Source organism: Passer montanus, unplaced genomic scaffold, assembly GCF_014805655.1.
Source record: "Passer montanus isolate IOZ18808 unplaced genomic scaffold, ASM1480565v1 scaffold53, whole genome shotgun sequence".
NCBI lineage: Eukaryota > Metazoa > Chordata > Aves > Passeriformes > Passeridae > Passer > Passer montanus.
The window spans coordinates 6,515,176-6,540,733 of NW_024370263.1; the positions used below are offsets into that span (position 1 = coordinate 6,515,176).

A 25,558-nucleotide genomic window follows, 5' to 3' on the forward strand; every position below is an offset into this window, starting at 1 on the left:
GGGCGGGGGAGCGGCGGGGCGGTGACACCGGCGCGCCAAGATGGAGGCGGGGGCTGAGGGCGGCTGGAGCTCGCTGCCCGTGCCGCTGAGCCCGGGCGTGCTGCGGGCGCTGCGGGAGCTCCGCTTCCACCAGATGACCCCGGTGCAGGTGCGGGGCCCGCCCGGGGAAGGGAGGCCGGGCTGGGGAAGGGGGCGCGGGCGGTGTGAGGAGCGGTCAGCGGGTCCCGCAGCAGCGAGAAGCCGCACCCGTGACTTTCCCACCGGCTCCGCTTGGGTGGCGGTCACAGCGAGCTCTGCTGTGTCGGAGTTCCACCTCTGTGAGATTTACCAGCGCCTGCTCATGCGGGGCTTCTCTTTTCGCAGTCTGCGACCATCCCGCTGTTCATGAGTAACAAGGACGTGGCTGCGGAAGCGGTGAGTGCTTTTCCTTTGGGTGCTTTTCCTTCGAGTGCTTTTCCTTCGAGGGCTTTTCCTTTGGGTGCTTTTCCTTTGAGTGCTTTTCCTTCGAGTGCTTTTCCTTCGAGGGCTTTTCCTTCGCGCAGCTCGTTGTTTTCCAGCCTTGTCTCTGGAGCTGAGGGAGGCCTGACGCTGTTTCCACTCTCGCAGGTCACAGGCAGTGGGAAAACCTTGGCGTTTGTGATTCCCATACTGGAAATTCTTCTCAGACGGGAAGAAAAATTAAAGAAAAAGCAGGTGAGATTAAAATATTCAGTGCTGGCTTTGTTTTTATGATGTGCCAATAAGATTTGAGAACTTCCAGAAAATATCCATGAGGAAAATTACCACCACAGAGTGACTGTGTGCTCAGCAGCAATAAACTGTTTAAAACCTGGAAATAGAATTGGGGTGCTCTCATTGCACTTAGGTACAGCTCTGGCATGAACAGAATGGGGTTCTGAGATGTTAGAAAAACGTCCCAAAGTATGGATGTGTTTTACACTTTATTGTCTTTATGGGGAAATGTTTTGTCTGAAACAAGGCTCACAATCATGGCTCGTGTTAATTCAGCTTGAAAAGAAGGATCCTGCCCAAATCTTTCTCTTTCTTCTCCCCACAAACTCCTGTTTTTCAGGTTGGAGCTATAATTATCACACCAACCAGGGAGCTGGCCATCCAGATTGATGAGGTGCTGTCACATTTCACAAAACACTTCCCCATGTTCAGGTGGGTGAGCTCAGCATTTCCATGGCCACAGTTCCTTCTGTCTCTGGTGAAGCAGCAGAACTTCCAGATGACCCAAATCTTCCTGTCTCAGCCAGATTCTTTTGATTGGTGGGAGGAACCCCATGGAGGATGTTGAGAAGTTCAAGGAGCATGGGTGAGTTGTTTGTTTGCCAGTTCCCAGAGCTGTGGTTTTTACTTGTCAGGGTTTTCAGCCCAGAGCTGTGCTGGAATGGGGTGGTGCTGCCAGAATCTTTTGGGGAATTGTGGGGTCTGTTCCTGGAGTGTCCTGGAGTCAGGTGCAGCTCTCATGTGACATCAGCACCATTTTCCTGCTGTTTGGGTGAAGAACAATGCCCTCAGTGGATATTTCACTTCTCCCTGCTCATTAATTTCCTGCAATTGTTTGGTGCTGATGCTGGAGCTTTGAAGGAATCCTGTTTGCCACTGGCTTTTGCATGGAGGTTCCAAACATTCCTGCAGCTGCTAGCTGCTCTCCCTACCTGCTGTGTATTTAGAATTTTTAGAACTTCATTGCCAAGGGGATGTGCTTTCACCTGGGCATTCCCCCCATGCCATGGCATCTGAAATATGGCTGCAGTAAAAGTGACAAAATGAAATTGTTTGGCCGAAGAACGCAGGGCAGGGCTGTGCTAACAACACCAGGAGCTCTCCCAGCTTCCTCCCCTGTGGTGAGGGAATTCTGTGTGTGCCCAACAGTGGCAACATCGTCGTGGCCACGCCGGGCCGCCTGGAGGATCTGTTCAGGAGGAAAGCAGAGGGGCTGGACCTTGCCAGCTCTGTCAAGGCTCTGGATGTGCTGGTGCTGGATGAAGCAGACAGACTCCTGGACATGGGCTTTGAAGCCAGGTATTGAAACAATAAATTCTGGTGGTTCTTCTGCAGTTTTAGATGAGTTGATGTGTGATGGATGTGAGTGAGTGTGGCCTGCAATGGCCTCCAGACTTCATTTCTTCTGTTTTATTGAAATTTCTGAATTTGTTCTTTCATCTTGGCTCTGTAACTACACAAAGCAGTTGCTAAGGGGGAGGAGAATCAGGAAACGTGGAGCCTCAATGAATATGGAATTTCCTTTGCTGAGATGTATGTTAGCCTATCTCTATTAATAAATATCATTATTCACACTCCAGTATGGCTTAAAACACTTTAACCAACAATCTTTGATCTCTCTTTTCTCTACCTTTCTGAGAGAAAGAGAGGTAAGGGCTTATCTCTCTTTCTCTCAGAGTTAAGGTAATTATTTCAAGAGCAGTTTGACATGTGATAACAAAGCTGTTTTGCTTGTAAACTCCTTTCCAGCACTGGTGCTGGTCAGTAATAGGATTTTTATTTCTCAGAGGTGCAGAATTATGGCCTGAGGGTGCTTTTGTCCATTTTCAGTCAGTGTAGCTGAGAGCTACAGTTGCCTGGGTAGGAATTGAATATTATTTCCTGCTTGGATATTTCTGGAGTGATTAAAGCTCTTCCTGAGGGAAGCCTTGGGACAGTTACATTTTCCACGTGCTTCCTTGCAGCTTGAATGCCATTCTGGACTTTCTGCCCAAGCAGAGGAGGACAGGTCTGTTCTCAGCCACGCAGACCCAGGAGGTGGAGAGCCTGGTGAGGGCAGGGCTGCGGAACCCCGTGCGCATCTCGGTCAAGGAGAAGGGAGTGGCAGCCAGCAGCACCCAGAAAACCCCAACACGCCTGGAGAACTACTACATGGTGTGAGCCTGGGCTCTGCCTCAGCTCCTGTCCCCTCTCCTTTCTCCCTGGCCCTATCCATAAGATTATAAGTCTTGGGTACTCAGGATCATGTTAACAGGAGAGTCAAAGTCCATTTTCTTATGATTTTCTTTTGCATTTTTTAGATCTGCAAGGCAGATGAGAAATTTAACCAGCTGGTGCATTTCCTTCGGCAGCACAAGCAGGAGAAGCATCTGGTCTTTTTCAGGTAATTCTGTTTGTGTTTCATTGTGAGAACAGTTTGGTGTTTCATTATCCAAATTCCAAAACTCTGCCCTTTGCTGCAAAGGACACAGCTATTTTCAGAGGGATTCATTTTGAGAGCTGTTTTTTAGAATAAGGTGCCTAAAAAGAGATTAATCATTGCTTCATGTCAGGACTGTGTTATTAAGCAAAACATAAATTTTATGCATTGTTAAGTAAGACATTATAGATGATTATATGTTAATTATAAAAATTGTGTGCATGTTTTAAATAAAAATAGTGTCTATTTTTCAAAGAGCTTGGGAAACTCTAGCTTGATTGTCTAAACCTGATTAGAAATGCAGCATAACCTTTTGCTTTATGCCTGTCTTTATCACAACAGCACGTGTGCCTGTGTGGAATACTATGGGAAGGCTCTGGAATCCCTAATTAAGCAGGTGAAAATAATGAGCATCCACGGGAAAATGAAGCACAAGCGAAACAAGATTTTCACAGAGTTTCGGAAGCTGCCGGGGTGAGAACGTGGGAAGGGCTGAGCCAGCCAGGGGCAAAGCAGTCAGGGGGAGCTGGTTGTGTCTCACTGTTCTGCTGCTGCTTGGTGTGGAGGGATGGCTCAGGTGCTCCAGGCTGGCTCTGAGTGTATTGAGATATCACAAATTGTGATGTTGATAATATCACAAAGTATGACCCCAAACAAAGGGAAAATGGGACTGGAGCATCTGCACCCTGCTGTAGGTAATCCATGTGGCAGCCCAGGAGGTGAGCACACTGCACTGTCACTTGCTGCAATCACACATGAGTCCTGATTTTAAACAAAGTGGTAGCAAAAATAAGCTTTTCCTGATCAGCAGCCAGAGTGGAAACTCAGAATATGACTTTATTAGTGTATGAACAAGAACATGGCAACACAGTGCTGTAACCTGCCCACAGGGAAGTGTTCTTGGCAGCTTTGCAGGGTGCTGTTAAGAAACTCTTGCCTCATCAACTGTCATTTTTGTTATTGCATGAGACCTGAGTTTTAGCTTTTTATATTATGAGAAAAATAATTACCAGCAGATTGTAAGAACAGCTGTTGAAAAGAACAGCATGGCAGTTTTGCTTAAATTGTCACTCAAGTCTTAAGTCTTTTTTTTAAAAACATTTATTATAGTACATTCTGCTGTGGTGGATGAAGTGCTGGTTTAAAATTTGAATTTTTAATGGGGAATTGATTTGTCTTAGAAATGCAATATAAATCACCATAATTTTCATGATGTTATGTAGAATTTTAGTTGGTGAAAGCTGCAATTACCTTGTATTTTGTCCCTTAAAAAACCCCAAATGTTTTAAAATGTTTTGTTCCTCACTCTCCAGTGAAGGTGCAGAGCACAGAGCTGTGAGGAGGCTGGCTCTTCTCAAATGACAGCTTAATGAAAATACACTTTTTCTTCTTCCTAGGGGCATTTTGGTGTGCACAGATGTGATGGCCCGTGGCATTGACATTCCAGAAGTGCACTGGGTGTTGCAGTACGACCCACCCAGCAGTGCCAGGTACGACTTCAGAGCCTGAGATGTTTTTCTTTCTGTGTGGTCTTTTCTTTCTGTGCTGTTCAGGTCTCAGTGAGGAACAAAAAACTGCATAAAGCACATTTAATCACTTCCTGGAGGTTAATTGAGAGAACACACCACATAATGCAGGAGCAAGGGAGGCTGAAACAGTGCAGGTTTTGTTGTCACTGCTGTGAATTGCAGTGACTTTGTGGTGTGTGGGTGTCAGTCAGGGGGTGATTGTCACATCTCTGTGCAGAGGTGGCTCTGGGGTAAGGCTTTGTGTGAGGATATCAGAGAAAGAGTGAGAGGTGACACTGGGGTGAAGGAGAACAGAGGTGAGAGCAGGGACTGAGCTCTTCAAGGGATGGTACATTGAAAACTCACAGGAAAGGAGCCTTTCCATGGATTTTAACTTTTGCTGTCATAATTCTTCCTACAACTTGCTGGAACTTCACTCCCAAAGCAGGCACCCCTTGCTTTAGCCTAACAATTGAGTGGGATTGCCACATTCTCTTGTGTTACACTTTGCTAATTCCTGTTGGTTCAGTTTAGTGTTTTCCATCCCACAAGATTTGCCCTTTTGCTGCCCAGTGCTTGCAAAGCCAGCTGAGCTCTCTCTGGGCTCTTGCAGTGCCTTCGTGCATCGCTGTGGTCGCACAGCACGGATTGGCAACGTGGGCAGTGCTCTGGTGTTTCTGCTTCCCATGGAAGAATCCTACATTAACTTCCTCTCAATCAACCAGAAGGTGAGTAGGCTTTTATTCTACCCCAGAGCAGGAAAGAGCAAGGGTACAGACTTGCTGATAGGAGCTTTGAAATCAGAATTTGTAGAACGTGGGGTCATACACGTGGGTAATGTTTTAGCAGAGGTGCAGAATTAAAGGACAAGAGCTGCTTATTAACCACCAAATACAGCTGGAACATGATTGCTCCAGTGGTACCCACTGGGTTTGTAAGAGGAACATGCAATGAGTAAGGAAAGGCCTTTTGTTCCTTGGGGTGTAAATTGAGCATTTGCAGGAGGGCAGTGCTGGATTACAGCCCTGCCCCAGCAGCTCACCCTGCAGCCTCTCTGCTCTTTACTTACAACTCCTGCAGTCCCCCATGCCTGCTCCTGCCTGTGTGGGATTCATTGTGTGAATTCTCTGGAGACCTCCTAGTGAGACCAGAGCTTGATAAAGCAGGAGATGAAGATGTTGCCTCTGTGGAGCTGCAGTGTGAACTCTGCTGGGCCAGGAGCTGCTGTGTGGGGTCATGGTCGGTGCCCAAAGGGAGAGGGGCTCAAAGCTGACTGAGGATTAACTGGGCAAGAAGGGTGAGTTTGAGGTTTCACAGTGCATTCCACATCATTTGTTAAACTTTTCCTTTGGTTTTGTTTATTTTCTGGTTCCCAGTGTCCCATGCAGGAAATGAAACCACAGACAAACGTGCTGGATCTTCTTCCCAAGCTGAAGGCCATGGCCCTGGCTGACAGGGCAGTGTTTGAGAAAGGGATGAAAGCCTTTGTGTCCTATGTCCAGGCTTATGCCAAACATGAGTGTAATCTGATCTTCAGGATCAAAGGTAATTCCCAGCAGGGCTGGTGCCTCTCACTGTTTTTCTCAGACAACAAAAGTGTAGTGGTGTTATCCACAAGCTTCAGCTTCTGATTTTTGATCTCACATTCGCTTTCTGCACCATCAGATTTTGATAAAACTATTTTTTTCAAGCATCTTGTTTCAAGAGAAAACATTTAAATATGGAGTTTGACCACACTGACAAAAGCAGAAATAAAAGTAACTTAGTATTGTTGCCACTATTATGGTATAGAGTGCAAACAATACATTAAAATAATGTTGACGTTTTTTTTTCCCTTTCTCAGTTAAATTAACTTTTTATCCAGCAGGACACTGACTTGATAATCTGTATTTCAACAGATCTGGATTTTGCCAGTCTTGCCAGAGGTTTTGCATTGTTAAAAATGCCAAAGATGCCTGAACTAAGAGGAAAACATTTTCCAGACTTTACTCCTGTCACTGTCAATACAGACTCCATTTCATTTAAGGATAAAAACAGAGAAAAGCAGCGACAAAAAAAATTAGAAGAACAAAGAAAAGAAAGAGAGGAAAATCAAGGGAAAAAGAAATTTGTAAAGAACAAAGCATGGTCAAAGCAGAAGGCCAAGAGGGAGAAGAAAAAGAAAGTAACAGCTAAAAGGAAGCGTGAAGAGGTAACTGTGTCCATTCCCTTGAACTGAAGTGATTGCTGGAGTCCTGCCACTGGCAGAGAGCCCTGGGATTTTAATGTGGTGGAACTGATGGTGTGAAATAACATTTTAGGACTTGGACAAGCAAAGCTTAAAAAAATGATAGAGGTTTTTAAAGCCAAACACTAAAACAACTTCTCAGCACTGATGCTGGTCAGTAATAGGATTTTTATTTCTCAGAGGTGCAGAATTATGGCCTGAGGGTGTTTCTGTCAATTTTCAGCAAGTGTAGCTGAGAGTTACATTTGCCTGGGTAGGAATTGAATATTATTTCCTGCTTGGGTATTTCTGGCAAACTCTGACTTGTAATCTTCTCTTGTGTTCAGCTGTGTACAGTGAAAACCTTCTGGTGTTGTGTTTAATTTGTTGTTTTTAACTTCCAACAGGGCTCTGATATTGAAGATGAGGATATGGAAGAGTTGCTGAATGACACAAGACTCTTGAAAAGATTAAAAAAGGGAAAAATCAGTGAAGAAGAGTTTGAGAAGAAACTAACAGGCAACCACAGGCTCAAAGCAGAAACTGTTGAGGACACGGAGTCTGAAGGCTGACAGTTACTCTAAGCACATTTTTACATTAAAACACTGCTTATTTCAATAAAACTGGATTTCTGTAAAAATAGAGAATAAAATACCTCTATAAAAAGAAAACAGAGCTGATCTAATTTCTTCACAGAGAGACCTGGCAACCCTAAAGAATGCAGTTGTTGAGGACAAAGGTAAAAGCACCATTCTGGTGTGGCAGGAGCTGCAGGTTTCCATCAGCAGCCTTGTGCATGTTTTAATTTTGTTTTTTTCAAGTACATACCACAGATCAGTAAGAGACCACCTCAGAGTGAGTCTGGATACACCATAAGGGGTTTTATTTTACAGTATCAAAATATTCCATCCCTCTTTAAAATAATTTAGTTGCGGCCTTTAGGAGCTGTAAGAACTTTGGGAATTTTTTCAACAGTGGTCCATAATTATGTTAATCCTTCTAATGGCATTTCCTTGCCATGCTCACGTATCATCCTCCAAGTTCTTAGAACCCTGGCAGTCATGAAGATGACACATCCTGTGCAGGAGTCTCTGAGCTACAGGTAGAGTTTGATGAGTTCATCACTGACAGCTGAAGGAGTCAGCACACCCAGGTCTGTGAAGAGCAGAGTGATCAGTGATGGGGAGGTGTAGTCAATCCAGGGGTGCTCCTCTGTTAGGTTCTGACCTGTTTTCAGAGTGTCTGCTTTGTACTGGAAGGAAACAGAGACCATTAGTTACTGCACAACTGCAGTGAAATCCTCTTTTGGGCAAGAGCAGTGCTACAGCCTCAAGCAGATGTTTGTGGTAAAACTGCAGGAAGTCAAGTGCACACACTGGTGCCACCTTGGTCTCAGCTCTTTTATCGTGTGTGAAAAGTACAATTTGTAGTTCTGGAGTTTGTTGGTTTAACTGTCACTGACCCTCAGCTGCTCGTGTGCCCTAAAGGAGCTGCTTTAGGAGCAGAGTACCAGTGTCAGGACAAATTGTGGCTGTTTGGTGCCTCTGCCATGGGGCAACCCCATAATGTACCAAGGCAGAGAGATCCACAAAATCAGAGATGCTTAGAAGACAATTTTCCACAGACACACCAGTGTGCACCTTAGCTGGGTAAGATGCAAATTGAATTTCTCTCACCTTAAACCTGTCAGGGACGTCCTGCTGATTGAGAGGGAAGAGTCTGACAAACTTGAAACTTTCTGCTACCACATAAAATGGCTTGTTCTGGGCTTTGGCACACACAGCAATTTGATTGGTGCCAATCTGTGGAGACAGATGGAAAACAACATTGCAGTCTCAGAGCTTGCCTGAAAATATTGCCCAGCTTCCAACAACTAACAGACATTTCCTGGATAAAATCCAAATGGGAGAGACTTTTCAAAAAGCTTTAAATGCTTCAGAGAAACCAAACTTTAAAAGTCCAGAGTGTACAGAATGATGTAAGAAACTCACAATTACCTTGTTGATAATGCCTCCACTTTCAACTACACCTTCAGCACCAACTAACACCAGGTCCACTTTCTCCATAATGTAGCTGTTAAAAGGGGAGAAAAAACCCAAGCATTACTGGGTAATAGGACAAATTACTTGCTGAACAGAACAGAAATGAGTAATTGAAACAATCTTTCCATATTCTGCACTATTTCCATCTACCTCTTGTAAGTCCACATGCTGCTGCACATCCTTGCAGTGGGATTTCATCTGCTTCCCTGCAGGAATATTAAGTAGCCTTTTCTTCCCCAGCCATAACTGACCCTGGCAACTGTGTAAAAGCTGGAAGAAGCTGAACTCTTAACTAGGAATGTTCAGATTTATTGTAGTTCTTTTCTCATGTATTGGGCTTGTACTAAGCAGTGCTAATTTAACAAATACCTTAAGAAACCACAAAATTATAGCACTTATGAAATTAGGAAAAAAAGTGTCTTCTTTGTTTAGCACCTCAGTTGTTTTTTACAGACCTGTACAAGTTCTTAGGTCTGGTTCTTTCTTTCATTCCAACATGCAAAATCAAATGCTTGTGTTGTAGCTGACACATTCTAATTGTGCACCTAAAGCTGTAACTCGTTTGGCCTGTTGGATGACTTTGACAAACTAAGTAATATTCTCTGGGTTTGAACAAGCTGCTTACATCTAAGTTTGTCTTACTGTCAAAATGAAATTGTGATGAAAAATATCAAAATTTATGATCAGGCTTACCCAACTGCAGCATCCAGAATCACAGTCACAGGAATGTTCAGCTTCCTCAGGGCTTTTGCCATTTTTTGCCTATTAAAGAAAATATTTGGGCCTTAACAGTTTGTTTTTTTTTAAAGGCAATAGTAGGAAAATATTGTCTGAAAGTCTGAAGCTTGTGACTGCCCCCATTCCAATGCTGATAGAACAGATAATGAGTTATTGTATAGAAATGGAAAGAATTGTTACATGTTGTTAGTGACATGTACTACCCAGTGTGCAGGGTTAATTCCTTCACCTACACAACAATATTTGCTCTGAAGGATTTATTTGGCATCTTTAAATGACATTGTTAGCTGTTTAATTTACTTTGCTATGTTTAGCATAATACCGATTATTTTAGCCTACTTCTGAAAGAGACAGTTGTAAAGAAGTGGCCTCCCATCTCCCAAGGGAAAAGTAGGTTGCCTGGCACTGACCAAAGGTTTGTGAACCTTTGAGGAATACCTAGATAACACTAATTAGGATATTGAGTATGGAAAGTTAATTACCAATACTTTTTAGATTTTTTTTCACTTGTCCAGAATAATGTGATATGAGTCACACTTGCTGTTTAAAATGCTCTGACCAAGCCTAGCAGCTTTTCTTAGGGCAGGACAAGTTGGATGGTAGCTGTAACTTACCCTGTTAACGAAGATAAACCCCAAATTAATGAACACTCACCCTGCTTCATCTGGCTGTGATTCAGTGACATAAACACTGAATCGCTTCTTGGACTCCACAGCTGCTTCCAACACCCTGAGGACCACCCTGGAGTAGGCGTGGGTCAGTATTCGCTGCCAGGACAAAACAAAATCACACATTACACTTGCTGAGCCAAGGGAAAGGGGAAAAGAAGCCAAAGGGAAACTTTGACTTTTGTCATGGCTCTGTGCAGAACTGTGTTGTGCAGAAGCCCCATCAGCCTCCTCCTCCTCTCCCCTCCTGCCGGCAACAGCAAAACCAAACAGCAGTGATCCTGCCCCGGCCTACTCACAGCACCGTCTCTGATGAAAGGGTGACACAGCTTGGCGATTTTATTCCTCGACAAGGAGACTTTGGTCAGGAAGATCTCCCCGCGCTCGATCATGATTTCTTTGCACTTGGAGTAGTCCTGGCAAAGAGCGGGGCGCGCTGAGCGGCCCGGCTCCGGCAGCGGCAGCGGCAGCAGCAGCAGCAGCAGCAGCAGCGGGCCGCCCTTACCGAGTACTCCAGCGAGGTGAGGCTGATGAAGCGCAGGAAGAGCTCCCCGCCGGAGGACACGGCCACCGAGGAGTCCACCCGCGACAGGGTGTCGATGGCGTCCCGCAGGCTGTTCCGCAGGCCCTGGATGGTCTCCCCTGGGCAGAGGCAGAGACGCGCGGTCACGGCCTGGCCCCGGGGACAGCCGGCTCCGCGCCCCGCCGCGGGCACCCGGGCGCACCTCGGTCCTGCTTGAGGAATCCCAGCAGCGCTCGGATGGCGGCCACGGCCGAGGCCACATCGGGGTCGTCTCTCAGCTGCGCCCTGAACGTCTCGATCAAGTCTGAAAGGCAACGCGCAGCGTCAGGGCTCGCCCTGCTCTGCCCGGCCCGGCGGCTCCCGAGGCTGCCCCCGTTACCGTCCGCGCCCATCGCCGCCCCCGTTACCGTCCGTGCTCATCGCCGCCCCCGTTACCGTCCGCGCCCATCGCCGCCCCCGTTACCGTCCGCGCCCATCGCCGCCCCCGTTACCGTCCGTGCTCATCCGCGATGAGCGCGGGTGAGCGCGGCCGCGGCCGCCCGGCGGGCTCTGGGCGTGCTCCGCGGGGCTCTGGGCGTGCTCCGCGGGGCTCTGGGGGGGCGGCGGCGGGGCTCGGGCTGCTCGCGGGGCTTCGCCGCTCCGCTCGGGGCCCGCAGTGACGGCGCTGTGCGCTCCCTTTGCAGATGATGAGCTGAGCCTGCTGATCGTCGTCCTCGACACCAACCCCATCTGGTGGGGGAAGAGGGCCCTGGGAGAGGCTGAGGTACGGCCTTAGGGCGCTGGCACTGCTTGGGCATTTCTGGGGGAAATTGTGTCGTTTTCTTTGACTTCTGAGCTGTCCTAATGTAATGGGTATCCTAATACCTTTTGAAAGAGCTATGCAGCATTCTGTATTCATTAGAGCTTTTTTTAACAGCAAAAGCTCTTTCTGCGTTGTGAAAAACGCCAATCACTTGTTTTTGAAATTTTAAAAATTTAATAGTAATAAAATGGTTATAAAAATAGTAATATAATTAAAATAATAAAATTTGAACATTTGAGGTTAGGACAATATGAGACAATAAAAACAAAGAGATACGGACGTCCGGGTACCTTTTTCAGGGCAACACAAGCCCGAGAAAGGAGCCCCATTAACAGAGGATTATCCCTTAAAAACAATTGCCTGTTCCATATTCAATCATAAAATACACATTTTTCACATGCATCTTCAAATTTAGGTTTTTTTGCCGTCATTTCACAGATTACTTCTGAATTGCTGCTCTGTGAATCTTATTGTGCTGCATCTGCTCTCATAAAATACACATTTTTCACATGCATCTTCAAATTTAGGTTTTTAAACTGCAGTCATTTCACAGCTTACTTCTGAATTGCTTCTCTGTAAATCTTACTGTGCTGCATCTGCTCCGTTCTCTTTTCCAGCAGTTCACCCTGTCGAAATGCATCGATGCAGTGATGGTGCTGGGAAACTCTCACCTGCTCATGAATCGCACCAACAAACTCGCTGTCATAGCAAGTCACACTCAGGAAAGGTAGAGCTGCTTCTGAACTGTGCAGAGGTTTCCAGTTTCCTGTAGCTGTCTCCTGATTTTCTTGTCTGATGGCAACAAACCAAGTTAAAAGTGTGTAATATATCATTGTCTTAGAAAAAGAAATTAGCTGAAGCTAAATAGGAAAGAATCTTAATGAGTTACAAAGTAATAAAAAGACTTAGAAGGGAGGTTTAAATATAGAGACTTAAAAATATGCAGAGAGAGAATGGTAGATATGTGTGGAGTGGAACAATACAAATGGCAGAAGTTCCCTGTTTAAAGGATATTTTTACCCCCAGATCTTTGTGAGTCTCAGATCTACCCCCAAGTGCAGCCAAAGAGCTTCTCCAGATCTCTTAAGAGGTGTCTCAAAAGGAGGGAGCTGCATGTGGGTTTTACTCCAGTTTAAGGTCACCTACATTACACAGCCTCATTAATGCCTAAAAAGATTTTAAATTAAACTTCAGAGTATAGTTATCTGCAGCCGATTAATTTATAGCATTTTTTCTTACATGAATGCTTTGTTTTGCCTCTGTTTCAGCCGTTTCCTGTACCCTGGGAAGTGTTGGGCTGCTGCAGATCCCTTTGGAGAGGGAGGCCCTTCCGTGGAATCTAATTGCTCCGGCAGCAAGGATGGGAAATATGAATTATTAACAGCAATAAATGATGCAATTGCAGAAGAGATTAAAGACCTCATGACAAAGAGTAAGGAGAAGAAAATTCTAGGCTTAATGTGCAGAATTCCAAAAGACTTGGACTGTCAAGGAGTTGCAGAAGTGTTCTCTATTTTCATCATATGAATTTTAATATGCTTGAAGTAGATGAATTTATTATGTTTGACACTTCAGGCCTCTGCATTAGTATTATTTGCCAAAGATAAAAAATGTGTAGTTTTTGTATTGCTAGGTTCAGTAGCTTTTTTTATATATAAAAGTAACTTTTGCACTTTTTCTTGTACTGCAGCTGACATGAAGGGCCAGCAAACAGAAACCCTGTTAGCAGGATCACTTGCTAAAGCACTTTGTTGTATCCTTTTGCTTACAGAATCTTCAAAGCCTTTATGTGTTCTTAAGACTGTTTCTTATAATATTAACTTTTACTATTCTTGTTTTGTTATAATACTTAAAACTGAAACATTTGCCTGATAGCTATAAGCTTGTGCTTATCAAAATGTGTATTGGCCAAGGTGGTGAATATGTGGTGTGGATCATGGAGTTATTTCCAAGAATGGAATGTAGATTCCTTAACTGCAGCTGATGTAGACATTAACAAGATGAGCAAAGACCTAAAAGGTAACACCTCTTTTCCTGTTTTCAACACTGAGTAAATATTTAACCTGAATAATAGGTATAAATGCACATGCACACATAAATAAATAAGTCTGGACACACACCCATTTTCAAAATCAAAATATCTGCCTGATAGGTAGAGGTTTATTTTGATAATTTGAAGTTGCCTACATTTAAAAAAGTTAAAAGACTTGATCAATAGTCCACGTCCTTGGGAAGATTTTCTGTTGTGTGGAAATAAACTGTAACTGGAACTTCTTGGAATAACTGGAGGTTGAGGGGAATTAGTCCATAGATAATTGTCACTGGGACTGGAAATAGTTTCATATAGATTTTTTATCTGACTGTTAGATCTAACATCCAGTATATTCTGAGGTGTCATATGCTACAGAATTAAAGGGGTGGTACAAACAAGGTGCTGATGCATTTCTCTTTCTTTTTAATACTTAGCCAATCAAGAAATTAAATCAAGGATTCTGGTAAGAACTTTTGCTGTCACAGTTTTCTTTTAGTCCTGAAATCCAGTGGTATATGTAGGCTAACAAGTTTGAGTTTGTATCTAGGTCATAAAAGCTGCAGAAGACAGCGCATTGCAATACATGAATTTCATGAATGTGATCTTCGCAGCACAGAAACAGGTGAAGCTGGCCTTTTTTCCTTTTATATTATCTTTTATTTCTGTGTAAAGATAACACAAATGTTAATTTCTCTTATGATTACATAATTTATAGTGCTTTTATCATTGAAACAAGTTATGACTAACACTGACAGGGCTGTGTGGGTTTTGGCTAAATTTGTTTTTTATGCATGTCATCTCTTGCAGAGTATTTTGATTGATGCCTGTGTCTTGGACTCTGATTCAGGTCTTCTACAACAGGTACAGACTTGCTCTTGTTATTTGCCATTTATATTAACTCATAAATACTTGATGTTAAATGCTTCAACACGTTCCTCAGCTCTTTTTTCAACACGTTCCTCAGCTCTTTCCTTTAATCAAGAGTGGGTGTGGAAATATGTTCAGTGGATCTGACAGTTCTGTCATGCAGGCCTTGTGCAGTGCATGGATATTTTAAATGCCCTGTTGATGTCCTCAAACAACAATCTGATCGTGGTCTCTGCTTTGCAGGCCTGTGATATCACGGGTGGCATTTATTTGAAAGTGCCCCACATGCCATCCCTTCTGCAGTATTTGTTGGTAAGTCACTTAAAAAACACTTGATGTTTTTTGTGTGTCAGATATGAAATACTCACTTCACTGACCCGATAATACAGGAATACCAACCCAATTCACAAAATGCTTCTCTCTATCCCTGCAGTGGGTTTTTCTCCCTGATCAAGAGCAGAGATCACAGCTCGTCCTTCCACCTCCTGTTCATGTTGACTACAGAGCTGCCTGCTTCTGCCATCGCAACCTCATTGAAATTGGCTACGTGTGCTCCGTGTGCTTGTCAAGTAAGTTTATAAATATTTAACAGTCTGATTTCTTACATTCCAGTGACCTGTTTTAGTGAAAGCCAATTCTTTGATTTTTCAGTATTCTGCAACTTCAGTCCTATCTGCAGTACCTGCGAGTAAGTGTTTATTCTTTGTATTTCAAGGGTGGGTGTGGCAATATGTTCAGTGTATCTGACAGTTGCTTTTCCATGTTTTTTTCCAGGACTGCTTTCAAAATATCATTGCCACCTGTCATGAAAGCAAAGAAGAAGAAATTAAAGGTAGCTGCGTAGCAACATTATGTAAATACATCATTACCTCCTCCAGAATTCCATGAAATGGAACCTACTTGAGAAACTGATGGCACTTTTTACTGGATATGAAAGAGAACTGTATGCAGTGCTATTTCTTGTTTCTTAGGGGATAAATATTTAAAATGTATGTTTTCTATGCAGCTTGTTAAGTAACAAATCACTGTATTACCATGTAATCTGTGCTGTTTTAAATACTAATTCTTCACTGTAAGAGGAACCAGAAGTTACATCCTGGTAAAGAGACACAGCCTGTGAATTTGAGGGTCTTCTGTCCACTGAAAAGTTTCACACCTCTGAGTTATTTTCAAAGTCAAGAAAGCTTCGATTCTTTCTATATGTTGGTGTAAAGTTAAGACTGACCATTTCTATTGTGTAGGATCAGAATCATAGCACTGTGTTGTTCAGGGACTTCAGCTTCTTACTAGCAATATGAGCCATCATTTTCAAGATGGTTTGTGAGCCACTTGGGAAAATAAAAGGTGCTAATTGCCCTGCATGTGCACTCACATGTATTCATATTCCTGTGACTGTTCTGTCCTTGTGGTATTTCTTTTTCAATTTGATATCTCTTCATTTGTGAATGAAAGGACTTCCCTTTGTTTAAAATAGCATCAATAAATGCAGACTAGCTGGTTAGTCTTCAAGGTTTTGTTTTGAAACTGGAAAACAAGGAATGTAGTTGTAATCTGATAACAGGCACACTTCTTATTTTTAGTATTTGGGTTTCCATCTGACACGTGACAAGAACAAAGACTTTTGGATTGGTGTCTTTTATGGGAGGAAGGTCTGCTGTGTACTTCTGAATGTACATTTAAAGAAACAAACAGTATCTCCTTCTAAAGAGAACTATTTAATTTGGTAGTTTAACCTTTCTCCTGAAAGGAATAGAGAGGAATTTTTTTCCACATAGAAAACGAGTTATTTTTTCCTTCCCAATGTGTATGCAGGAATTTGTTAGGTCTTGATATTCACATCAGGTTTTGTCACTGTAACAGCTGCAGTGCCAGTTTTTTCTGGGCTTGCCAGTGTAACAAGGCGAGCTTTTTTTCATTGACAAAAGCCATTTTGTGTGAAGGCTGTATTTATAATTTACGTTGTATAAAACTTTTGTAATAAAGACTGTCTCTTTTTCAAATGTGGTCAGATATTGCTTTGATATTTAAGGGTGAGCTACATGATTTTCCTGGAGTTTTGTTGTTTGAGTCATACTAGCAAACAAAGGGATTAGTGTTTATTTGCTACAAGTTACCTACTTCTCTTATTAATTAGTATGCTAATGACTATTAATTAATGATTCTCTCAGTTCTCATTCTCATTAGTCTACATGCCCAGTTTCTCTCTTCTTTTGGGTGTGGGGATTTCTTGGGTCACTGGTCTCCTACCAGAATTACCTTTTACCTCCTTGGATCTGATTTCAGCACAATTACTGAACTGGTTTTATTAGTTTCTTCCTTAACTGGGAAGTCCAGCCAGATGTCCTAGTGGTCCATTTCATGTTCATAATCAACACAACCTCCCGCTTCCCAAACCATGCCCCGGGTCTGAGAGCTCTAACTTTAATTTTTTTTCCCCCTCACACACTTAAGAGCTTGTTTGTTAGCGTTGTTAGCTCTGTCAGTTTGTGACCGGCCGGGGGTGTGGAGCTGCCCCGCCGCCACCACCGTGAGGCGGCCGCCTTCCCGCCCTTCCCGTGAGGCGGCCGCTTTCCCGCCTTCCCTCCGTGAGGCGGCCGCCTTCCCGCCTGCCCTTCCCGTGAGGCGGCCGCCTTCCCTCCCGTGAGGCGGCCGCTTTCCCGCCCTTCCCGTGAGGCGGCCGCCTTCCCGCCCTCCGCGTTGCCATGGCGCCGCGCTGGCGCTGCAAGATGGCGGCCGGGCGGCCGCCGTAGCGCTATGGGGGCTGTCGGCTTCGGGGCGCTGCTGCTCCTGCTGGTTCGGGCGGCTCCCTGCCCCGGGCAGCTGGCCCGGGACACCGGTGGGTCAGGGCGTGAGCGGCCGCAGTGAATGGCGGCCTCCGGGGGGCGAGGGACCGGCGGGATGTGGGGATGGCGGTCGGCCCGCGGCGGGATATGCCCGGGTGGGTGTGAGGGGAGGCGGCGCAGCGCTGAGGGCTCCCCTCAGGAGCACGTTCTGGGGCACCCCTTCCAAACCCGAAGGTGCCCGCCGTGGAGCTTCTGCCGCTGCTCAGCACAGAGGGGGCGGGTGGAGCAGTTTATGTGGGATCTTTCAGCACTGGCAAAGTCTAAAAAGAAAAATCCGGTGAAACTCACAACTCCGAACCCTAAACCTGCCACTGCGTCCGCATGCTGAGGGCAGGGGCCCGCAGCTCCTGGATCGCAGGACATCCCTCGCACAATTCATGGCCCCAGGAAATTAAAAAGTGTAAGCTGAAGTCAGCAAGAAGTGCTAAATATGGTATTGCCTGAGCTGTGCACCATCTGCTTGGGCTGTAAGTGCTGTAATGTTATTTTACTGCCCGTTTACTGGGCATCTTCACACATGTAAACTTGTGGCATAGAAAGCTACACCCACTCTTCCAGCACTTGGGAAGAATTTAAATACGACCCTGTACTAGGCATTACATGATATTTTTCTTCTGTTTGCGACAAAGTCTTAGAGTGTAACAACATAGCCCAAGCACACCACCCTCTTTTGGAAAATTTGTTTTTTTTTTTTTTTTTTTTTTTTTTTTTTTTTCAGTCTTTCAGCCTTCATTTATTCATATGTCAGGACCCAGAGTCAATTCATTTTTTCTTGGCAATTCTTCAGGAGTTAATTTTTCTATAATTTTAAGTCCTAGAGATGCAGAGACAGGTAAGAACACTTCAACCCCCTTTCCCCATGTAAATAAATACGTTTGAATTGTTAATATTTTTTGACACAAAAATTGCTAGAGAAATGGTAATACATGTCATTTAGTGCCTTAATAGTTACAGAAACAGGAATTTCAGACATTCCTGTGATTAACTCCTTAGTTCTCAGTTGTTTCTGTGGGAGCTGGGCCTGAGGGTGCACCTGAAAGCACAAGAGGAGTTTAAATGTACTTCTCATTTCCCAGTCCTTTCTAAATTACCTTTAATTTTATTTTTTATTTGTGATAGGAAAATTGCAACTTGCAAATTGCAGTGGAAGTAAAAGAGCTGGAGACTGGAGTTTGGATGTAACTCCTGGTGTGGTATGTAAAATACTGATTCTTCTGTTTTCCACTTCATTGCAGCTTCTCTCTCAGAAGCTGATGAATGGGATAGACAAGAGCAGTTTAATACAAGCTGTCAGAGCTGTTAAACTTTATTTTGTGTTTTTCCAGAACGCTTCCAAGGTGACTGTGAGCCTCAGCAGAGCTCTGGAGCTGTGTTTGCCCAATGCCACTGAGTGCTGCCCCTCACCTCTGTGCATGCTGGAAACACTCCAGGTTCTAGCCTGCCGTGGTTCAGTGATACTGGCACAGCTCCTGATTCAAGCTGAAATATTTGCCAACTCTTCCTTTGCAGGAAATGTGTCAGGTAAGTGCTAAAGAAAAAATGGCATTTTGGCTATTCTTTTCCTCTCTGTATGGAAAAAGTGGGATTTGGGCAGCAATAAGAGATACTGAGCAGTCAATGGAATTTAAAAAAGGTTTCTACACAGAATAAACTGCAGATTGCATGAGGTTTTTGTTTGGATTTCAGTCCACTTAATCTGATTTTCTCTCCGACTTCTGTTACAGAAAATGCAACTATCATCCCAAACCAGGCATTTAAGCCCTTGGGCTCTTGTCCTTGTAACTTAACAGCTGGAGCTTGTGATGTTCGTTGTTGCTGTGATCTGGTACTTATTTCTTGTTGAACTTTGATTAAGTTATTTTCAAAGATTCTAGACTCTCTTGTCTGTGGTGGGGAGAGAGAGGTACTGAATGCTTCAGACTAGATGGGCCAGGGTGTTTGAATATTCCTGTATTTCTCAAAGTAAATATGTTCTCTCTACCAAGTTGCTTGATTTACCTGTAAGTTTGCTTTTTATTGCCATAAATACTGCAATTACCTTGCTAAAGAGTGACCATTCTTTTCCCTTTCAGGAGTGTACACCAGACTTGCAGCAGTTATTCAGTGGATCATGTTTCACTGGAGTGTTTGGTGGGGATGTAAACCCCCCTTACGATCAGCTGTGCTCTTCCCAGTCAATGGAATATACCCCTGAGTGGTTTCCCTTCCTCTGTGTACATTCTTCTCTTGACAACACACCATTTCTTGGCTATTTTTATCATGGCTCTATGTAAGTCTTAAGAAAATTTATTTTCTCATCACACTCATTATGCAACCAAAAATATAAAAATATTATATGTCTTTATAATGAAAGTTCCTTTGAAATTAGGTTTAGGGTGTAAACCTTAAATGCAAGTGGAGAAATGTTATTGGTAGTATATAAGAACAGGGGACATGAAAGCAAACTTGTAATTATTTGTGTGAGGTAAAGAGTTTAATTTTTAAACTTGTTTGCAGCTCTACACCCAAAGTTCCTTCATTTAAGATCCCTCTACAAACTTCTCCTGGGAAACCTTTCACTGGTTACAGAGAAGGAGATCCAATTATAACAGAAGAAGATGAGTATTTTACTGTTCCCCAGGTAATGACTTGGTGCTTGTGAGCTTTTGATTCCTCTTGGTTTGTTTGGAACTCCCTGCATCACTCTCCTTATGGCTTTGCATCCAATCTCAGCAACTTGATGTTGGGAAGTGGTGGGGTGTATTTGTCACAAAAACCCCTCAACCATTCAAACAGAAAAACCTCAAAACAAAACCACAAAGTCCTTATTAAAAGTAAACATTATCCTTCCTCATCCTCTTGCCCATCCCTGCAAAAGGTAACGTATTTTGGAGACACTTGTTGGTTATAATTATTTTCACAAATGAAGGTGAAGTCATGGTGTACATTGAAACTACTTTTAAAGCTGTGTTTTTAAAATGTTAACCTCTATTTGCCAGAGGCTGAGGTGTTCTTATTACATCAGATAGCTTGCTTGTCAAAGTGTTTTGTGTGGCTGTAGTGCACATGTGGGGCATTTTACTAATAAGTATCTTCAAATGGAAAGCAAAGGGATAGAAAATCCTAATTTCTGTGAACCCCCTGCAGCAATCCATGACTGGACAGTGTGTTGGGAATGCTCCTGTGGCCTATCTCCACAACTTTGATGTCAAGTGCCTGACCAATTTGGAGTCTTACAAGGAAGGCCTGCCCCATGACGTGAGGATAAACAGTGGCACTGCAGGTATGCTGCAGAAACCCAAGCAGGAACGTTTCATTGTTTCTCAGAGCTGCTGGAACAGAACAAACCCCAGGGCTGTTGGCACAGTCACTAAATGTAACATCTGTGTTACCTGGTGGCCCTAGTTCAGCATTTGGGGATGTTCTGTTCCTGGTTCTCATGACCTTCTAGCAAGTGTCCCACTGTTTGCCAAGATTTAGGAGGTAAGGAATAACGGGATGGGCCTTTGTGTCCCATTTACCTGTTCCTGGTGACTCATTTGCAGACTTGCAGAGCCCTTTTTCTGTCAGGAGGGTGCAGCATCAGCGTTTTAGAGTTAGTGAGAAGTGGTTACTCTCTGCATTACAAAAGCCTGTACTTATGAAGAGTCATTCTGGAGTTTGAGATAATGTGATTACCAGCATGAACATATTTTATTTTATGCTCCATGACTAATTTTGTTAGTCTGTATTACCTCTGTAAGACCCACAGTTAATTAGCTCTGCTTTCAAAATACATAAACAGTCTGGGTCTTCACCAAAATTAATTTTTCTAAATAATTTCCTACTCAGTTTTCATAACAACAAGGATTGCACCTTGGATGTGAAAACAGAAGCTTTTGTTTGTTTTTCGTTCTCAGACTTCATCCAACAAAATGTTGTCTATAGAGCCATCACTGACAGGAGCAAATTCATCACTGAAAGTGGTAGGTCTATTCCATTTAATTAATGTTTCTTACTTAACCTGGATTGTATATGAAATAGATTGTTTTGATGTCTAAAATGTTTACCTTCTGCAATTCTTAGGAGGAATTTTGTATGTTATCTGAGACTGAAAAAGTAAACTGGCTTCCTGCAAAGCAGGAAGTATTTAATTTACTCCAGTTCATCACAGCTGGTCAGGAAATCAGGTTCCTTACCTTGCATACATGGGGGATTGCACCACTGCACACTGAAACAATAAAATAAATTCTCAAAAAGATGAATGTTGTAATTTCCTGAATTTTGCCAAGATTTTAATGTGTTCTTTCTCAGCTGCAGTAGCAGAGCTTTCTAATTAGAGTACTTTTCATTATGACCTTTTCTCTTTTTTCCTCCTGCCAGAAAACCTTCTTGCTGCTGAGATTCTGTGTCAAAATGTAACTTTTGCAGAATATTATAAATTCATTTGGAAAGACAAGAACATTGAGCAAGCAAATGTCACTGTATTCCTTGGAAGCTTATGTGATGGAGGTATCATGACATTTCTTTTATGATTTTTGATTTATTTCTTTATATTCTGTATGGAAATTCTGTGATAGAATCTCTTATTTACTAATTCGTCTTAAAAATAGTTTCCCTTGGACTCTAGAAAGAAAATTATGGGGTGATTTCCATTAATTTGTATTGATTTCAATCTTCTGTCACTAATGAAAGACAGAAGTTTGTGCCCTACATAGAAGAAATTTTGCTAATTTACTTATTTAAAAGTAATATTTTTTTCTTTCACCAGAAATCCTGACACAGAGATTTACAGTGGAATTTCTAAGTTTAAACAGTACTAATGGAGAGGAACTATTTGAGAATCCAGGTATTAATACTTCATTTTGCGTACTACAAGTAAAAAAATTCATGCTGTACAGATTCTTATCAGTGATTGCATTTTATATTTCTTTTGTACTTCTTTATGTTGCCAGCCTTCACCTTCCTGCCTTACTGCAGTGCCAATAGCAGTGAGTGGTTCTTAGGCTTTTGTTGCATAGATATTGATTATTTAAAGTGAGGCCATTCCCACTGTAATGGAAATGTCTTGTCATTTACTTCAAGATTGATGGCATTTAAAGCAACGCTAATGCTTATAGATTCTGATACAGTTGATAATTTACCCTTCTGTGTTTAGGGTATCAAGTTGGAAAACCAGTGAAAGCTGCAAATCTGAATGCTTCTGATCCTCTTGGAAGCCTAAACATTTGGCAGCCAGGTATTGGCTTGTGAGGTTGCAACTTCAATTGTAGTTAATGCTAAAATTTTGGGGCTTTATTTGGTTTTTGGATTTTTGAAAACATATTTTACTTAAAAATCTTTGTCAGATTTTGCTTTTCTTTCCCAAGCTTTCAAAGGTCGGTGAGAAAACCTTTAATGCTTTCTTGGAAAATTGAATGGACTTGTATCTGTTTTTGAGCTCTACCACACTGAGTTTGCATTCTAATGTTTGATGCTTTGCACAAAATTGAAAGCTGGATAATAGGAAAGCTCAAGTGAGATGTTTTCATTTCACAGCTGGCAGAGGTTTATGTGCATCAGCAACTGACAGACCAGTTCTGTTTGGAGTAGACTCCTACTCTGGGTGCATTCTAGAAGTTGATGTTAAGGAAGATTGCAGCCTTTTAAGGTGAGCCACACAAGCTGAATTGTTTATCTCTGCTTCATCCCTCTTGTTGATTGTTATGTGACTGTCTACAATCAGCACTGGTACATTCTTTTTAAATATTCATGGGTGTGTTTCAGCTCTCTGTGGTTAATAGTCTCACTTCTGTTTTTGATGGGAAATCATAATGGTTTCACTCTTTACTCAAATGAGGATTGTGTTGGCTGCAATACTTTTCCATTTCTTCCCTTTAGTAGTTCAAGTTTATTTTTGTTGTTTGATAACATCTTTCAGATGAAACTGACCCTAGGATACAGTAATACTGCAACCCAGAGTGGTAAGACAGTACAGATTTACATTCTGTGTGATGCTACATTCTTACATTGCAGAGGAAATGTGACTGAGAAATTGAATGCATTAATACAAGCCACTCACATTGGAAAGAGGGACAATTCCAGTTACACTGATCTAAATGACTGGGTGGAAATTATACGTAAGTGAGGCTCGTGTTGTTCTTTGTAGTCCAAATATGCCCATACAGTAAATAAAGCATGTCAAAATAAATCCAAATTGTAATTTCAAGTACCTAAAGCTAGTGATATGTGTGTCTGCATCCATCCATCCATCCATCCACACAGGCACGTAATTCAGTACATCTGTGGACACTGTATATTTTACTGCCAGCCTCTACACATATGACTTGGTATTTATCCACTGATAAATTACTCCTTTAGGTGTTTTTTATAGAGAGAAACATTTTAATGTGTTCCTGTGTGACAGTTACCAGCATTTCACTGAGCTATGAGAATAATCTCTTTATGGAATATAGAATGTTTTCCATAAGATTTACATTTAAATCCCTCTGTTCTCCTTCATAGGTCTTGATCCATTCAGTTCTAATGTGAGCACTGGAGGCTTAAAAGGAATTTGTCCAGATATTCCTGCAAACCTGAACATTCGCATAATCTTTGCTAAAGTGGGAGCAGTGCAAGGGATTCCCCAGCAGGAAATTCTTGCTGTGCAGATCAGGTAAAGTGAGTTGTATCTCTGGCTATGTGACAAATAAATGCTTAATTTTGAGCCTTGCTTACCTAACACATCTCAAATTAACTTTACAGACAAAAAGGGTGGGTTTTGTTGGTTTTTCACATGCCTTTCACTTTGCAACCCAAATTCCTTTGATCTCGACTAGGTTAGCCTTTCTCCCTCTGAAATGAAAATTAAAGAAAAAATCAATGAGTAAAAGCAGATAATCCTTATACTTTACTGAAATATTAAATAAAAGACATGATGCTGACAACAGCAAGCATACACAGGGCATCCCCTCAGGAGTCACGTGGTGGAAACAAGAAGATTGTCCTGTGTTCTGGCTTACCCCATTGCAGAGCTTTGGGAGCTGAAGTAAATGTTTTATTCTTTCCTGAAACAGAGAATTTTCACTCTGCAAACCCTTCCCCCTCTCCACCAAGTCAATCCCTATCAAATAAGTGGGATTCTGTTCTGTTTATCTCATTTCCAGACTGTGCAAGTTCTCCCCTTGTACGATGTGGAAAATCCAGGGATTATCAACCTCCTCATAAATACTGTGTGTTTTGTCCTTTCCTGCTTGTGTTTAGGGTCTAAATTTCCATTTCCAGCCCTCAAGCAATAGTTATGCATTTTGTTACAGTTACTCAACAGTTTTATGGCAGTTCCAGTGTGGGCTTGGCTGCAGAAACACCCTCAGCTTTCTTCCCATCACAGCTTCTGTTCAGTTCATTGAAGTCCCAGCTCAGCCACCCCTTCCAGTGACCAGGTAGTTTTGGTAAAAACATTGATAACCTTCCATTTATGTTCAGCAGATATAACATGAATTGCACTGACCAAAAGGTTCCTGTTTTCCAGGTATCACAAGATTTATGCAGAGTTTGACTGCAATCAAAATGAGGTGTGCTGGCCACAACTCCTTTATCCACTGACACGCTTTTACACAGGTAAAGTGATAAACAGTGTGGGATGCCACAAAACATGAAAGGCTGTATTTCTTTGAAACATAATTAGATGTGGGGAGTTGTCTGAAAGAATGCTTTTGCATACACTTTCATCTGTATTTTTGGGTTGTTGTATAAACTAAAATTTAGATCTCACATGCTTACTTTTTTTTTTTTTTTTTTTCAGGAGAACCATATTCCCAGTGTCTTGCTAAAGGCCTGTTTCTGGCATTTCTTGTTTTACTTGCAACAATTATTAGCAACCCTTGGTTTTCTAAATTATGGAGCAGATAGGTAAAAATTATGGAGAAACACTCTTGGATTTTGTAGAGAATTTATGTAAACATTTAAAGATACATAAAATCAGGATACAGAAAATGGCTGTTACTTAAAACAAAAATAAATAAATTATTTTTAAGCTCTAGACTCTGTGTTTGCAGTAGCAAAGTGCAGAGTCCAGCCCAGAGGCTGCAGTGGGTTTGGGATTGTCCTCATGGATGGAGCATTGTCCTCTCAAGCCAGTTCCCTTCTCCTAAATCTCTTGACAATAAACCCCTTGTGCCCATCTATTTTTGGAGCAGTGGGCAGACTTCTCACGCTTCTGAGAAGTCGTAGCCCTTCAGC

General features: G+C 42.7%; 4 protein-coding genes across 7 annotated transcripts; 3 read left to right on the top strand and 1 right to left on the bottom strand.

Moving 5' to 3' along the window:
* The first annotated feature begins 9 nt into the window (after nucleotides 1-9).
* Nucleotides 10-7,536, top strand: DDX55 (DEAD-box helicase 55). The gene is made up of 14 exons (XM_039724583.1): nucleotides 10-148; nucleotides 364-414; nucleotides 607-693; nucleotides 1,073-1,164; nucleotides 1,256-1,318; nucleotides 1,882-2,031; nucleotides 2,697-2,886; nucleotides 3,033-3,115; nucleotides 3,494-3,625; nucleotides 4,549-4,641; nucleotides 5,273-5,387; nucleotides 6,036-6,204; nucleotides 6,558-6,850; nucleotides 7,273-7,536. The coding sequence occupies exons 1-14, from the start codon at nucleotides 41-43 to the stop codon at nucleotides 7,435-7,437; spliced, it is 1,791 nt and encodes a 596-aa protein (XP_039580517.1). The 5' UTR covers nucleotides 10-40; the 3' UTR covers nucleotides 7,438-7,536.
* A 189-nt stretch (nucleotides 7,537-7,725) lies between these two features.
* EIF2B1 (eukaryotic translation initiation factor 2B subunit alpha) lies at nucleotides 7,726-11,272 on the bottom strand. 2 transcript variants are annotated; one of them, XM_039724589.1, is made up of 9 exons: nucleotides 11,244-11,272; nucleotides 11,039-11,140; nucleotides 10,819-10,955; nucleotides 10,613-10,729; nucleotides 10,300-10,412; nucleotides 9,601-9,669; nucleotides 8,863-8,938; nucleotides 8,542-8,667; nucleotides 7,726-8,117 (listed from the first exon to the last, which is right to left on the bottom strand). In XM_039724589.1, exons 1-9 carry the CDS (start codon nucleotides 11,254-11,256, stop codon nucleotides 7,962-7,964), a joined length of 909 nt encoding a protein of 302 aa, XP_039580523.1. In that variant the 5' UTR covers nucleotides 11,257-11,272; the 3' UTR covers nucleotides 7,726-7,961. The 2 variants fall into 2 exon arrangements, with proteins under 2 accessions (XP_039580523.1, XP_039580524.1); XM_039724590.1 differs by having other exon boundaries at nucleotides 11,216-11,271.
* Nucleotides 11,273-11,338: 66 nt separating this feature from the next.
* Nucleotides 11,339-16,537, top strand: GTF2H3 (general transcription factor IIH subunit 3). 3 transcript variants are annotated; one of them, XM_039724586.1, is made up of 13 exons: nucleotides 11,339-11,355; nucleotides 11,520-11,599; nucleotides 12,256-12,365; nucleotides 12,907-13,070; nucleotides 13,329-13,391; nucleotides 13,628-13,657; nucleotides 14,105-14,133; nucleotides 14,218-14,292; nucleotides 14,478-14,531; nucleotides 14,781-14,849; nucleotides 14,971-15,106; nucleotides 15,189-15,225; nucleotides 15,312-16,537. In XM_039724586.1, the coding sequence occupies exons 1-13, from the start codon at nucleotides 11,346-11,348 to the stop codon at nucleotides 15,379-15,381; spliced, it is 927 nt and encodes a 308-aa protein (XP_039580520.1). In that variant the 5' UTR covers nucleotides 11,339-11,345; the 3' UTR covers nucleotides 15,382-16,537. The 3 variants fall into 3 exon arrangements, with proteins under 3 accessions (XP_039580520.1, XP_039580521.1, XP_039580522.1); XM_039724587.1 differs by having other exon boundaries at nucleotides 11,348-11,355; nucleotides 12,259-12,365; XM_039724588.1 differs by lacking the exon at nucleotides 11,339-11,355 and having other exon boundaries at nucleotides 11,407-11,599; nucleotides 12,259-12,365.
* Nucleotides 16,538-17,218: 681 nt separating this feature from the next.
* On the top strand, nucleotides 17,219-25,351 carry TCTN2 (tectonic family member 2). Its single transcript, XM_039724492.1, has 18 exons — nucleotides 17,219-17,373; nucleotides 18,099-18,212; nucleotides 18,500-18,573; nucleotides 18,706-18,901; nucleotides 19,105-19,205; nucleotides 19,453-19,649; nucleotides 19,877-20,000; nucleotides 20,507-20,642; nucleotides 21,259-21,324; nucleotides 21,722-21,850; nucleotides 22,110-22,187; nucleotides 22,497-22,577; nucleotides 22,877-22,988; nucleotides 23,354-23,457; nucleotides 23,843-23,993; nucleotides 24,634-24,759; nucleotides 24,849-24,937; nucleotides 25,122-25,351. The coding sequence occupies exons 1-18, from the start codon at nucleotides 17,292-17,294 to the stop codon at nucleotides 25,226-25,228; spliced, it is 2,067 nt and encodes a 688-aa protein (XP_039580426.1). The 5' UTR covers nucleotides 17,219-17,291; the 3' UTR covers nucleotides 25,229-25,351.
* Nucleotides 25,352-25,558: the final 207 nt, after the last annotated feature.

Excerpts from the sequence above, each read along its gene's own strand:
- DDX55 (XM_039724583.1), top strand. The coding sequence starts at position 41 with ATGGAGGCGGGGGCTGAGGGCGGCTGGAGCTCGCTGCCCGTGCCGCTG. Across the intron at positions 1,319-1,881 it reads GAGAAGTTCAAGGAGCATGG|TGGCAACATCGTCGTGGCCA; the intron begins GTGAGTTGTTTG and ends TGTGCCCAACAG. Across the intron at positions 2,032-2,696 it reads GACATGGGCTTTGAAGCCAG|CTTGAATGCCATTCTGGACT; the intron begins GTATTGAAACAA and ends GCTTCCTTGCAG.
- EIF2B1 (XM_039724589.1), bottom strand. Across the intron at positions 10,730-10,818 it reads TCACCTCGCTGGAGTACTCG|GACTACTCCAAGTGCAAAGA; the intron begins GTAAGGGCGGCC and ends GCTCTTTGCCAG. Across the intron at positions 8,939-9,600 it reads ATTCTGGATGCTGCAGTTGG|CTACATTATGGAGAAAGTGG; the intron begins GTAAGCCTGATC and ends CCCTTTTAACAG.
- GTF2H3 (XM_039724586.1), top strand. Across the intron at positions 12,366-12,906 it reads GCAAGTCACACTCAGGAAAG|CCGTTTCCTGTACCCTGGGA; the intron begins GTAGAGCTGCTT and ends CCTCTGTTTCAG. Across the intron at positions 15,107-15,188 it reads GTGCTCCGTGTGCTTGTCAA|TATTCTGCAACTTCAGTCCT; the intron begins GTAAGTTTATAA and ends TTGATTTTTCAG.
- TCTN2 (XM_039724492.1), top strand. The coding sequence starts at position 17,292 with ATGGGGGCTGTCGGCTTCGGGGCGCTGCTGCTCCTGCTGGTTCGGGCG. Across the intron at positions 22,989-23,353 it reads GAAGATTGCAGCCTTTTAAG|AGGAAATGTGACTGAGAAAT; the intron begins GTGAGCCACACA and ends CTTACATTGCAG. Across the intron at positions 24,938-25,121 it reads ACTGACACGCTTTTACACAG|GAGAACCATATTCCCAGTGT; the intron begins GTAAAGTGATAA and ends TTTTTTTTTCAG.